The 14,881-nt window shown below is 39.2% G+C and overlaps 1 protein-coding gene across 2 annotated transcripts in view; it reads right to left on the bottom strand.

The window, feature by feature from the left end:
* Positions 1-14,881, bottom strand: part of RYR2 (ryanodine receptor 2) — a gene marked incomplete at both ends in the record, with an annotated part of 724,637 nt that overhangs the window by 34,328 nt on the left and 675,428 nt on the right. For both annotated transcript variants that reach the window (XM_079725493.1, XM_079725494.1), the window contains 7 exons: positions 2,282-2,324; positions 3,617-3,747; positions 5,243-5,461; positions 6,229-6,315; positions 9,300-9,447; positions 11,688-11,755; positions 12,577-13,874. In XM_079725493.1, coding sequence (XP_079581619.1) covers positions 2,282-2,324; positions 3,617-3,747; positions 5,243-5,461; positions 6,229-6,315; positions 9,300-9,447; positions 11,688-11,755; positions 12,577-13,874 — 1,994 coding nt within the window. The remainder of the gene's footprint in view (positions 1-2,281; positions 2,325-3,616; positions 3,748-5,242; positions 5,462-6,228; positions 6,316-9,299; positions 9,448-11,687; positions 11,756-12,576; positions 13,875-14,881) is intronic.

Below are 14,881 nucleotides of genomic sequence, written 5' to 3' on the forward strand. Positions count from 1 at the left end.
ATAGTATCCTGACTCCAGCCATTCTTCAATAACACCTGAACCTGGAGTCTTGTCACCATCCACAGGTCCTCAGTTTAATTCTTACCTAGAATGGATTCCTTGTCCATCATTAGAATCGCTTCCTTGCAAACCCCCCTTGGCTTCCTTGCCCCTCTCTCTTCTGTCACATTTGTCTGGGCTTTGCCCAGATGTTGGGTTTTTAGATCAGGGCTTAGACATGGGCTAACAGATCACCTGTGAGCTCAGTACCTCTGTCTCTGATATAGCGACTCTTGGCCTACAGTTTATATACCATGAGGATCCCGCACATCATTGAAAATGGAGGCAACAGGAAAAGTAATGAAAGAAACGCAGAAGGAGAGAGAACTGGCAGCAAGAGAGGAAAAAGAAAGCAAGGAACAGGCATATAGGAGAAACAAAGGAACTGAGAACCAGCGAAAGAGGAGGGGGAACGTTAAAGTAAAATATTAGAGTGGATGAAGGAAAAATACATAAATAGAAAGAAAGAAAGGATTAGCAGAAATAAAAATGAGCTTTTCTGAATGTATACAATCAGGTAAATTAAAAGAAAACATAAAAGAGCAACGGTAGTTAAAAAGCCTATGAACGTACACTATTTAGGTTCATTAAAACAATTTGTTTTCCATTATTCTCACAGCACTGAGAATGGGCTGGGCTGATCTGAGTGGGAGTTCTTTAGGGGTTGTATTCTCGCCCAGGAGAACAAACTGGACCTCAGAGCAGGAACGCTATGGATTGTCTCAACTGTAATTACAATCTGTATTTATTTGACTCTAGATATATCGTGTCCTTCAGAGAAACTCTTGCTTTAATAACTTAGAAGCTGCTTCTTTATACTGTTAAATAATTAATAAGAATAAAATATTCAAATTATCTATTTTACATTACTTAAAAATTATTCTTTCAGAGCTCTGGCCTAATTTGGATGCACTCATCTGCATTCGCTCAGTGCTACTACTCTGTGGTCACAAGGGGACAAAAACTTGCACCAAAATGAAAATCAACAAACACACTGCTTCTTCCAACTAGGAAGTCTTGGGGTTTTTTTTGTTTTGTTTTGTTTTTGTTTTTTTAAATGTGCTTCATTTTAAATAATGTACTTGATTTAAATTCTTGGCAAACTCTCTATCTCCCCTCAGATTGGTAACAAAAAATTTGCAGTTGCTAATCCCCAGCCACCCTATGAGTAGTTCTCAACTGGTGGAATCAAAGGGACAAAGACCACTTCATTCAGCAGATATTTGTGGCCATTCACCCTAGACTGTATACACTGGAGCTACAACTCGTTATGGTACGTGGCATGAAGTGATTCAGTTTGGCAATTGGAGGGTTCAAGGAATAAGAAGGAGCTACAAAATAATGATTACTGTATTTTACAATGTACAAGTACTGGTACATGCATTATTATATATATATTTTTAAAAAGTGACCTACAGGGCTTCCCTGGTGGCTCAGTGGTTGAGAGTCCGCCTGCTGATGCAGGGGACACGGGTTCGTGCCCCGGTGCGGGAAGATCCCACATGCCGCGGAGCAGCTGGGCTGGTGAGCCATAGCCGCTGAGCCTGCGTGTCCGGAGCCTGTGCTCCGCAACAGGAGAGGCCACAACAGTGAGAGGCCCGCGTACCGCAAAAAAAAAAAAAAAAAAAAAGTGACCTACATTAAATCCTGTGTGGTAGGAAGAGCAGAGATAATCCTTGTGTCTCGAAACCAGAGCCGACATAGGTGCCAGAGTCCGTAGCTGAACTCCTATTTGTATTCTTTCTATCACGCTCTGATACAGTGTGCATCAGAAGAATAAAACTTTATCAAAATAAAAAGGACTTTGAAGTTTATATAAAAGTAAATAAAATTCAGTCCTTTGTTGTTATACAACAACTTTACTTTTTTATTGTAAGGGAGGATCCCAGCCCTGGTGACTTAGCTGTCTTAACAGAAAAAGAGCCTTTAGTCAATTTCAGTTACCCGAACAATCTCAGAGAATATTCTTACCAATTCTTGTTATTGTACAGACTGAGCACTGTTGAGTCACCTGAGTCAGATGACAGGTGGGTGAGCAATGCTTATTTATTTTTTAGCTGCAGAGTATGGGTCTCTTATGAAATTTTTGAAATTCATATTGAATCCTATTTCCATTTTGAAATGACATTAACAGACAAAGCATGCCTCAATATCTCAGCCCACATATGAGCCACAGCAAATTCAAATCTGAATTGCACTTTAGGAAAATAATAGAAAATTTAAGCCCTCTAAGTAGTATTACCTTTCTTTTAACAAATTTGTCCCAGTAGTTGTTGGGAAATGACCTAAAAGATATAAAAGCATAGAAATAAAATAGTATAATTTTTAAAAATGATAAAATATTTTTTGGAATAAACAAAATACTTAAAATAATATGTAAACATACATTCTTCCATTCACAAAAATTACAATGAATTTTCCCCATCTTATCCCATAATTTTTCTATCATAAGTATATTAAATATTATTTTAAATGTTAATATATACATGTAAATCACAAAAGAGACTATGGGCTAATATTGTAATGGAGACGAATATGAGCATATTTATTAATAAGCAGTCTTGTTAATTTTTTCTTTATGTATAATGTGTTAATGTATACATTTCTTTGTCAATTGTCTTTAAAAATTAAAGTATCTAAAACTGTCATTGTTTTTCCTAGGAAGTAAAAAAAATCTCATTCCCACTAGTTATCCTTAAGGAAACTGAGCATAATACCATCACATGACTCCAGCATCTTAACTAATATAGAGTTCACCTAAGGGGACAGACGTGATTCGATTTAGAGTTGCTAAACAAAATATTGAGCATTTAGAGTAAACATTTATAACACACAAACAAATCATCCCCATTTGGAGACCCAGAACTTATTAGAAATCATAACTTTTTAAGAATAAGCAAAACTAATCATAATAAAAAGAAGCTATTTCACTCGAGTAGTACAAACTACAGAAAAATATTGTATCACTAATACCTCTAATAGTGTAAAATTAGACTTTTGTGATGGATTTTTATCTGCAGCAGCAGCTAGTAGTTTGGATCTAGACCTCACAAGGCGAAATAATTAGTATAAAGAAAAGTATTTGTTTTTCTGTCTTATATTTTACATGTCATAATGTTTAGCTAGTTATATGCTTCGCCTCTGGATGATACCAACTGAAAATTTCCAACTTAGATTAAAAGTGTGAAATTCAATATTTTTGCCTTTAATGCTACAACTCCTTCCTTAATGAATAATTTTGGCTTCCTCTATGCTTTTAGATGAGATAACCCCACACTGCAGGTTATGCACCTCCAGCTACACACTTCCCTGAACACTGAGTAATGGATGTTGTTATGTTCCATCAGTGCTGTGGAAATGGACTCAAAGCCATTTTTGATGGAAGAATTCAGAACACAGAGGGCAAAAATTGATGGCATCCATTAAGAGACTGATGGAGCTTAGTCTTTGATTTTCTTGGCTGAATATATAACTGTTATTCACCTCTGCTAAACTTTTGATAAATCTGCAAGAACTCCAGCAAAGTATGTCTTGAAATTTTTGAGCACAGAAATGTCTCATCTCATTCTTTACTCACTGTGTGTTGATTACGAGTCTATCCCACTGGCCTTTAATATCATCTTCTGAAGGCTGTTCTGTAATATAAAGCCCATCAAATTCCAATTTTCGAGCTACTTCTTTTTCTCGTTTAAAAATAACCAGTGGGACCTACATTTGAAAAATAAACATGTTAAAATTAATTTAGGTTTACTAGCATCTCTTGTGGTCACTATCTTTACAAAACAGCTTTTGGAAAGAAATATTTCCCATGTTACTTCCAGGAAGGTAAAAATTGAGTGAAAATCAATCAGCTATATTTAGGCAAAAGGAGGCATCTAGAGGTTTTCGAGAAACAAAAGACAGTATAGATATTATATATATGCATATGTTTTTAAACACATAGATGTTCATAAATAATTGCACTAATGAAATCAATTTTAAATATTAAAGAGAAAAAGATTATACAAAATTGCTTTTCTTTTGCATATTACATATATACATATATATAATATATATGGATGCAATAAAACATAGCACTAATGTTCCAAAATGCATACTTCTAAAAAATTTTGTTTTATTTGAGAAATCTCTTTAATAATTCCATGCTCAGCATGCCCATATGCTATTTTGAAATAAATTTTAATTTCAACATCAGCAAAAATCTTTGTCAGTTTGCCAGAATGTCTCCAGAATTTACTGATTCCCTTTTCATATGGACAGATTTTACACAAGGCACAGATGCAAAAAAGATGCAGACATTCTGGAAGTATCCAAGAATATCCCCTCTCCCCCGCAATAAAACAAGGGAAACAAAGGGAGGTAGAGGAGTTTCTGAAAAAAACTTTACACTCTAGTCTTTTACCCTGGACCCTGGGTTTTCAAAAGTCTTCTAGAAGCTCCCCAATCCGAAGCAGGGCACAGTGAAATAAAAGCCCTGCAGTAAAAAGGTGTCATGCTAGGAAAAGATAAAGAGGTTTGCAAAGGTGATGGGCAGCCCTGAGCACTCAGAGAGACTATCTTGAGTTCTATTCACCAAACTATAGTGTTCCCTTGGTAAGGATCTAGGGATGGAGCTCCATTATTTTCCGGGTGACGTTACAAACAGTGAAGCATTTCTGCCAAGGATAGCGAGAGATACATACCTAATAACAAAACAATCAAAATGACTCTCAGAGGTCCAATATGATGTATTTCTAGAACTTCTACTACACTGGGCACTGCTAGGAGACATAGTGGGTGGTCACTTCTGTGGGGTCAAATTATAGGTGAAATTGGCTATATGTGAATAATTACTGACATGTGCGAGAAAACTACAATGTGACAGCCACATCCCCTTCCCAGGGCAGCCTGCATCCAGTGACTCGTCACCAGGGAGCTCTAAAGGCCCAGCTCCAATGCCCCAGCCCAGGGCTACCCTGAAGGGGGCATCTCAACTTCAGAACAGAGACCTGTGATGTGCCCTGTTGGGTCTGTACTGTAGCCCCACTTTTCCCTTTCCTCCATGCTGCTTCCTCCCCTTCCCTGCAGGTGTTTATGGAACATCCCCTAATAAACTATGTGTATGTAATTTCCATTTCAGAATCTGCTTCCCCAGAAGTCCAACGTGCAACAGACACACACACACGCGGACACACACAGGTTCCTTGGTGCCTTACTATCTTACTTTCAAGCAGTAGTATCCAATGATGCAGAAGAAAGAGATAACCGTGTGCAAAATGGCTAAGATACGCAGCGTGGGCTCCATGTAGCCGCTGCTCTCCTCCAGCACATAGTGAACTGCAATGATTCTAGGCGAGCTGCTGTCCAGGCTGCTAACTTTGGCATTTTCACTTGAACTGCGAGTGGGGAGCTCCTTTCCTTCAACCACAGAAGAAGTGGAGACCTGATTCAAATCATTTAAAGTACCGTCAGTTCATTTCCTCTGACATCAGGGTAAACAAGAAACAATGGAAACCCAGTCTTAGCAAATAGCTGGATGTGAAACCACTGCACGATGAAAAGACTAAAAGCAAAGGCTAAAAAAGATAGCTTTTTCAGTATCTTGTAATAACCTATAATGGAAAAGAATCTGAAAAAGAACATATGATACATATATATATATATGTAGAGAAAAAATATATAAAAATATAACTGAAATATATATATATAACTGAGTCACTTTGTTGTATGACTGAAACTAACACAATATTATAAATCAACTATACTTCAATAGAAAAAAATAATGACAAATAATGAACAAATTTAAAAAATTCCCTCTAATTTACCCAGACATGAGGATTCCAGTGCATGCAGGAAATAATTAGATGGCTAAGCTGCCTTCTCAGTGATCAAAAGAATTTAATACAATACAGATACGCCACACCCAGATACAGTAACAAGTGAGATACTCAGCCAAATTAGACTCTGAGTACTGTGGGTAGATCCTCTGCAAATCCAACATTCTTCAGTGGGGGCATTTCTCACCTAGTGTGAAGGAGCAAATCTATCCCTGCTGTACTAGACAGTCAGCAATGTGCCTGAGATTCAGGTTTTCATTTTCATCAAATACATTTCAGAATCGGTTTTGATGTGCTCACTAGTGGATCTCTGAAATCTTTACATTCAATTCAGTCTTTCATATTGGTTATTAAAAGACTAAGATGTACATACCTTATAAAAGAGCAAGATGAAATTGATTGCAAACGCGACAAATAAGGCTAACATTCTCATGTTGTAAAAGTTGCGAGCAAAATAGTTCTGAAGGTGAAAAAAATTATTAAAAGGTCATTGAATCGAGAGACTTGAAATTTGCAGACAACTGAAATAAAGCATTCATGCATTTACCCAAAACTATTTGTTGAAGGCCCACTGGGTTTCAAGTCCCATGCTTGGTGCTATCGATGTAAAGCACCAAGCTTTAGGACGTAAACCACCACGGAGGAGACATAATAAAGAAGCACACTCACAGATAAAAAGCGTAATTTCAGGGAATGTTAAATGTTATGAAGAAAAATCCATCAGGTTAAGGACTTAGGGAACAGGGGCGCTATTCAGACAGGTGGTCAGAGAAGGTCTATCTAAGGAGGTGACATTTGAGCTGAGGCCTGGATGCCACTGGACGGCAATCAAATGAACAGTTGGGGACGGGAATGTCAGAGAAAGAGCTTGGAGGGCAAAGGTCCTGAGTTCCAGGTGATGCTGGTGTGTTTGACGGATAGTGAGGAGGCAGCGCAGTGAGAGGAGGGGAGAGTGGGAGGGAATGGGGTCAGAGAGGTGAGCGGGGGACAGGGTTCTGTAGCCCTCTGATAAAAAGTCTGTTGCCCCTTATAACGCAGTGGTTCAGTGTCTGATCGCTGGGACCACACTGCCTGGGCATAAAGCCTGACCTCACCACTGACTCACTGTGGGATGTGGGCGAGAGACTTAAATCATTCTTGTAGCATCATTTTTCTCACCTGTAAAGTGGGAATAACAACAAAACCTGTCTCATAAGTTTGCTATGAGGATTAGGTAAGTTACTATAGGGGAAGTTAGTCATTAATCTTGTTAATATCACTGGAATTATTGTTTTATTCTACATGGGATGGCAAGCTCTTGGAGGAGCTGAAGAGGACTGATGCAATCAGATGATTTGAAAGATGATTTTCCAGCTACTGAGTATAAAATAGATTGGAGGCAAGCATGGAAGACAGGAGACGAGTTAGAAAGTGAGTGCAGGATGCAGGAAGAGATGATGTTGCTGGTGGTGGCTTGGACCAGGTGGTGGCTGTGGAGGTGGTAAGTACTGGGCAGACTCTGGGTATATCTGCAGGAGAGAGCTGAGAAGAATTATCGTTGGGTTGTATCTGAGGTAGGAAAGAAAGAGAGGACTCAGAGATGATAATTCTGGATTTGGGGGTCTGAGCAACCAAGTAAATGGTTGGTTCTATTTTTTGAGCTATGAGGGGAAAACATACAAAACACTTAGAGGAGAAGTGGGTTTAAGGAAAAAGGTTATGGGGCATACCAAGAATTTGTTTTAATATTAAGTGGGAGATGACTATAAAGTATCTACCCGGATATGCCAGGGGCTTTAGCATCATAAGGCCATAGCAAAATGACCTCTCGTTAGTTATCCCTCTCTGTGGACACAGCCCATTTTGATGGTGTCATCTCCCCACACATGACCCTGACTTTTCTGCCACCATTTATAGGACCAAAGTTGGCCACCACATCCAAACCGGGTCAGTCACATTGGTTCTCCGTGGAAGGTGGGACTGGGTCATAGGTCGGAGTTAGGTACTCTGGTTATCTGAGCTGGGAGGTCACAAAGACTCGGGTCACGAGGGGCCTGTGGCACCTGGTGTGGTCATGATTAGGCTGGTGCATGCAAACAGGTGAACAGAGAAAGTCATATTGCAAGAGAAGCAGGAAAGTAGGAACTGTGACCTCTGAGACAGAAGGATGGAAGGAAATCTGAATTATGTGCTTTACTCAACTGCAGTTACACATACTCTTCAGGAACCCAGGGGCACTGCTGCAGCTTATTACAGTGCCTGTGCAGCCTCACCCCCTATACCACGCCCAGACCACACCTGCAGCCACGTCCACTGTGACAACACATCAAACCAGTGGTTATCCAGAGTTGCCTCAGAAACATCTGTGTTCTGTGTACTCTGTATTAAATAATGTAGTAACATACAAGGTAGTTTAAGAAAATATAGGGCAAACTATTAATTAAAAAATATATTTGTATACATTCTAAAAAATGTGTCATATATACACTTATGCATAAGCAGTTAGAACATATCACCATTGAGAACAATCCATTTCCCTTACAGGTGAAGTTCTATACTACATGACTTTCTTGTCTATTTTTTTCTCAAAGGCTAAGTATGTATGATTTTGCCTTTCAAATGGCCGTATGATGGAGTGTTGCTCATAATTTCTAGGTCTGACATTATAGGTTAGTACCTCTTACAGGTTTATTCTAGACATTCATCTCCCAGTCTTTTCCTGCTTGAAAAAATTATATATAATATTTATGCACATATACATACATACACATATAAGAGGCCTTTCAAACAAAATTTTTAACAATTCCATCCTGTATGAATAGGAAGAGAGAACTACACCTCCTTTCTTTGTTTTCCACGTACAAGTATATATTTTATTAATTGGGAGAGCATTTCCACTGAATGTTTAGGACACTACATAAAGAACTGTCTTCTCCCTCTTCGTTCTTTCATTTATTTACTTATTTCCACTTAAAGAATAATTTGGAATAGACCTTCTTATTATCAATGGAGAGGTGGCTCACTGCATTAATATTTTTATAACTGGAATTTTAATAAAAAGGCGATGTTCTAGAAAGACTGACTAACCCCACTCTGGAACATCAATATGAATTACTTGTCCCCTAGAAGGTATTCTTTGCTATAATGTATGGCAGAGCCTTACATAGTGTTCTTCAAAGACGGAGCCCCGGGGTTATGTTTATTGACTTGCCCTGAAGTCCTTGTAGGAAGACACTGGCAGTCACTAAATCAAGTGGACCCTCATGTGAATGTGTGCAGAGGTTATGTGTTTGATGACAGGGAGCCATGGACCAAGGCATTCATTTTAACATATAAACACTAAGATGGGCAAATACAACATACGTGCAGGGCTGACCCAAGTGAAGGTCAATGCATATTTACTGCACCCGAATGATTATGATCTCACAGTATAGCAGTAACAACATTCATTTTAAAACATCTTACTAGAAGTTTCTGTTGATAGGCTATGATTTTCTTCCAGAATGCTGACTCAGGAACTTCTGGCTCTCCATATCTGTGTGTGTGGAGCTGCCTCAATTTTTGTTTACCCTTATCTTCTTTGGCTTTTTCTTCTTTTTCTCCATCTTCTCCCCTACAAACACAAATGAATGAAAAATAAGCCATCCATAAACTAAAGAACTGAACAGGTTTTGTGCCAAAATATACAAACGAACAAATATTTAAATCATAGTATCAGTTTTAATAACATATCTCTTCCAATGAATTATGATATTCAGAACTTTAGAATTAGGGGTAGGACTTCTTGCTTATCATAGCCCCCTACAGATGGATAATTTCTGTGAAGTTCAAATCTATAGGACATTTTACAGGCTTCAAGTATCTTTGTATCTATACCTAGCATATTCCTTTCCAAGTGTAGAGTAAAATATTTAAATGAAAGAATAACAATGAAGACTTTTTTTGGCTGCTACTTTTTAACATACCTTATTTTTAAATTCTTATTTCAATGTTCAGGCTACTAGGATTTAAAATCAGAGGCATACGCATTTGGTTGTTCACATGTATAAAGGATGTCAATACCTTAATTTTGCAGAAAATAATGAAATTAGAAGCACTGAAATTTGATACCTAAACCCCTCTAGGTGCAAAATACCAAGGCTTCATGGAAGTATATTTATGTATATGTGTAGTCACAGATATGTAACCCACATAACATAACCCATACTTAACTCATATGCGGTCAAACATTATTTTAACGTTAAAGAGTTGCCATTGAAATGACTGTCATGCCCTGTTACATTTGTCTGCATTTCACTATAATAGTCACTTATGTGGCCATTTTTACAACTGATTCAACAGTTCAAGGTCTATGACAATGAATAGTGCTGACTGTACAAAACACAACTGTGGCCCTTGTTTGAAGCCTAATTCAAACAAACCAACTGTAAAAATACCCTTTTCAGACAACTAAAGAAGCTTAAATATTTAGTGGGTATTAGACGGTACTAGAGAATAATTGCAAATTTTGTTAAGTATAAATAATGGCATGATAATTATGTTTTTTAAAAAGTCCTTAGCAATTAGAAATGTATACAAGATATTTATGGGTGAAATAACATGGTGTCTAGTATTTTCTTTAAAGCAACTTGTTGTACAGGAGGCCCCAAAATATGTGTGTGTGTGTCTATGGTAGGGAGGGTAGGCAGGAGAAAACCTAGATGAAACAAAATTAGCAAAACGTTAATAATTAGTAAAACTTGGTGATGGGTATATGGGGTGCATTATAACATTCTCTCTTTTGTGTATGTTTGAAAATTTCTAATAACAAAACTCTTTAAAATTTTCTGTCTCAAATAACTTGGAAATAAAAATGATTTTCCCTGAAAAAAGTGTTGTTATTCAAAAGGTGACTCAAGTGATGTCAAGTAGGCATGTGAAAAAGTTAAACTGTTTTCCATGAAATATAACATTAGAAATAAGAACTATTTCTGAGTTATATCATTTAATGTTTTACTTTTATAGCTATAACTAAATTAACACAATTCTAAATAAACATTTGCTATTCTAAAAAAAAAAAGAAGAAAAAACAGAACAGGCAATGAAAACAGGCCAAAGGCAGTAACAGAATAGAGGAGAAAAATAAAATGCTACATGAGAATGCTACAGGTGCACTATAGGCACTTAAAAATTTGATTTCCCCAATTGTTAAAAATGTGCATATAAAACTATGTAAACTTGGGGAAAGATGTAGGTTTCAATTATTAACAGAAAGCCAGTGTTATGAGGAAATTATAAATTTTCATAGGCAGCTCTTTATTTCTCATTGTTGCATTTATAACTGTGATCCATAGCACCAGGAATATTGGTGAAAATGAAGTTTCCTGGGTCCCAGACCTGCTGATTAAAAAATCTGTGCTGGGGCCTAGGAATCTGTGTCTTTAACAGACTCTCCAGGTAGTTTTTACACAGGTGGCCCTAGGACTGTGCGTTGAGGACCACCATGCCCCAAGAATTCTGTGCCACGGCATTCAGAACGTTTGTCCCCTCCCTTCTTTACAAGGACAGAATAGATGCTCGATTTTAAACAGAGAACTACAGCCGTCAGTCATCTTGCAGAGAGCATCACATGGAATCACTGAAGTCTTTTCTGCTGAGAAACACACAAACAGAATCCTCATGGCACAAGAAAGAGGTGGGAGTGGCCCCCAGGGCGGGTGGGTGGTCTACGCTTATCCCTGCCCATGGGCTGAGGCTCTCCACTAGGATGACAGATGTCCTCCTGCAGCCTGAGAGTCTCCACTGCATCCCCTGAAGAGAGAGGACGAGTGAAAGACACTAAAACAAAGGAAAGGATACAGCAACTACACCTACTCGGCTTTCTCAGGTTCGGATTTGCTTTCTTCTTTTTCTTCCTTTTCTTCTTCTTTTGCCTTCTGTTCCTTGGATGAGTCAATGGGGAAAAGAGAAGCAGGATTACACATCACTTTTGAATGAGTTTAGGGAGCCCCGTGACCCTGTGTCAAACTGTAACCTATAAATGATACCCTCCTGTCTCTATTGAGATAAAACTGCCATGTGTGCCCTTTCTTCTACTGGTCCACGCATTTCCCCCTTCCCCGCACTTACCTACCAGGCTAGCAGTAGGTACCAACTTTCTGAGCTCCTTCCCACTTTTCTTATTTCACAACTACCTTCTTTCCCTCAGTCACCTACTCAAATCCTACTCACCCTCCAACACCAACTTAAATTCCACTGCTTAAGTCTCATCTAACTACTCCAAGCTATACTGAGGTTTCCATTTTCTCAACACAGGTAACCTCTACTGTCTGCTGCCTATGCTACTTACCACTTAATAATTTTCTAACTTTTTCATGAGTCTTTTATCTTTCTAATAAACTCTTTAAGGCAACTTGAAAGCAGTGAGCACATCTTACATTTCTTTTAATTTGCTATGATACCCAGTGGTGTCAGACACCTGGCCAATCCTCATAAAATATTTGTGGATGGAATGATTATCGTTCAATTGCCTAATGACAGGAGGGTGAATACTTCAGCTCGTCCTTTCATAGTTTAACTTAATAATTTATAAGGAACCTTCACAAAACGCTAGCTCCACCTAACTAAAAAAGCCATTCCTCTTTGGCAAGTCAAGTCACGTACCGAAAACCACCCTGGCACTAGCAAGACAGCTGATGTCAAGAAGTTCACTTATCGTGCCCACCTGAAGTCCAGAGAGCTGTTGTGACTGGAGGTAAGTTACCTGGAAATTTTCTTGCACCTCGGGGATAGGGACGGGGTTGCTCATGAGGTCGCTCAGGCCAGCATTGGGATTATGAGGAATCAGTTTGTACTGCCCGCCTTCTCGCTTCAGGTCCAAGCCAAAGATGTCGGAAAGCAGGTCACTCTCCTCGGTCAGTTCCTTTAAGTCCGTCAGATCTTCGTTGGGCAGGGCGCCTTCCATGGCTTTCCTCTCCCCGTCCTCCCCGTCTCCTCGAACCTCATCCTGCGTGGGGTCTGGCATGTTGGCCAAGAGCTCCGCCACCTTGATCTTCTTCGCACCTTCCACCAGGCTTCCTCCCAGCAGGAGGCTGCCGACGATGCGGGAGAAGCCTCTGAAGACGCTCGCTACGAAGTGCAGGAGGCTCATAAAAAACCCCCAGTAGGACGTAAAGAAGGCCGTGACCATGTCCCTCACTGTCATCTTCTTCACCTTCTTCATCTGCTTCTTCAGGCTCTTTAAGCTGAGCATCCGCATAAGGGTCAAGATATTATACCTGAGGGCAAACAGGGCCGACGTGACCGTCACGATGGAAAAGAAACCCGTCCTCGGCCCCTGCTCCTCTGGCTTCTCCTTCCCGCTCTCCTCTTTATTCGCTGACCTCTCGTTCAAGTCCGACTCCGAGATCTGAGCTGCGAGCTGCATCTCAAATATGGTGTCCTCACAGAAGTTCACGAAGAGCTCCATCTTCTCTTTTTCTCCCCCTTCGTTGACCACATCAAATATAAATTGCCTTTTGGACTCCTTGACCTGGGGCTTCTCCCACTGGGTTCGGCTGGACTCACTGATTTCAAAGTAAACCCTCTCGATGCGCTTGGCACTGCCCATGATCTCGATGCGGCCCAGAAAGGGCTGGAAGTAATTCAGGACACTCTCGGCCAATTCCAGGAAGGTCTGCAGCCGGGTGTCGTTGGGCATGTGTTCAGAGAGGTTTGTCAGAAGCACTGCCACGTTGAAGCCGATGTCCTTGGCAGGCTCGTGGAACCGTTTGACAAATTCCTCGTAGTCCAGGGTTTCGTTTTCATCCGTCTCTGTGCAGGACAGCAGAAATTCAGTCTCGGACTGGGTGTAATGCTTATGGCTCTCCATTGCTTTGTGGAAGTCCCTCTTGGAAATGACTCCCTTACCATCTGGGTCATACTCTTTAAAGGTGTCAGAAGACGTCAAGTCCTTGAGTTTTAAGAACATGTCAAAAAATTTGAGAATCATCTCCACGTTGTTGGAAGATTCCACGAGCATATCAACCATCTGTTTGCCGATGGTGCCATTAACGACATTGCCTGGGGGTAAAGAACTGCATTGGCTCAAAATGAACATGCCCGATAAAACCGGTGTCTAAGCTGGATAGAAGCTAGTGTACGTTACTGTGAATTAATTGTAAACTGGTCCAGTTGTATAAGCTGTCGCTAATTTGTGCAGATAAATATTAAACATCTTAAAATGTCTAAAAAAACCCAGTGTCTATAGAGAAAATAACAATATAAATCTTATATGACATCTGAATCAAAGATAGCTCCTTGTTTATCTTCCAATGTACGAAGGAAAAGATGAGTAATTACTTGTAAACTCTAGTTTCAAAGAGTCATTACATGAACACAAGCAAAAGCATATTTACAAAGTAATTAGACTAACGCACATAAAACAATATGTGAAGAAAAGCTGACATTTTTTTCTTCTAATTGTGTTTTAGGATTAAAAAAAAAGCAACGTGTTTTAGGATTAAAAAAAAATAGGGCAAACATTTATATTATCCTAAAGCCAGAAACTGAAATACAGTCTCATTTTAATAATAAAAATGAGTGTTTGCACAGACCTTTTGGGTTGAAATGTCACTGCTCGTAAACGTTACCTGATTTCATGTTCATATGTCTGTGAGGCAGGTACTTTTTATTAATTCTGATTTTATTATTGAGAAAACTGAGGTTTGGCAAGGTTAAATTAATGTGCTGGCCGTGATATGATTATTGAGGGCTAAGGCCTGGATTTTAAACAGATCTGCTGAGAGCAAATTAGATGCTCTTTCTGATTTAAAATGTAAAAGATCTCTCTGCATTTCTTCATGGTCCAGAATGTTTATAATTAGAAAATGGCAGATTATGGATAAGCTTGAGGAAACGAAATGTTATCCTAAGGTATAGTCATCGAATGCTTTTATTCCATGAACAGAGCTTGATATGTAACATGAAGACATGCATCAGGAAAAAGATGCATGGTGAGGGGTTTGTTGAGTGCATTTGTGAAGCATTAAACACCAGGGTTAAGAGCATAGGCTCAGGAGCCATGCTAT

This window comes from Hyperoodon ampullatus, assembly GCF_949752795.1.
Source record: "Hyperoodon ampullatus genome assembly, chromosome: 1".
Classification (NCBI taxonomy): domain Eukaryota; kingdom Metazoa; phylum Chordata; class Mammalia; order Artiodactyla; family Ziphiidae; genus Hyperoodon; species Hyperoodon ampullatus.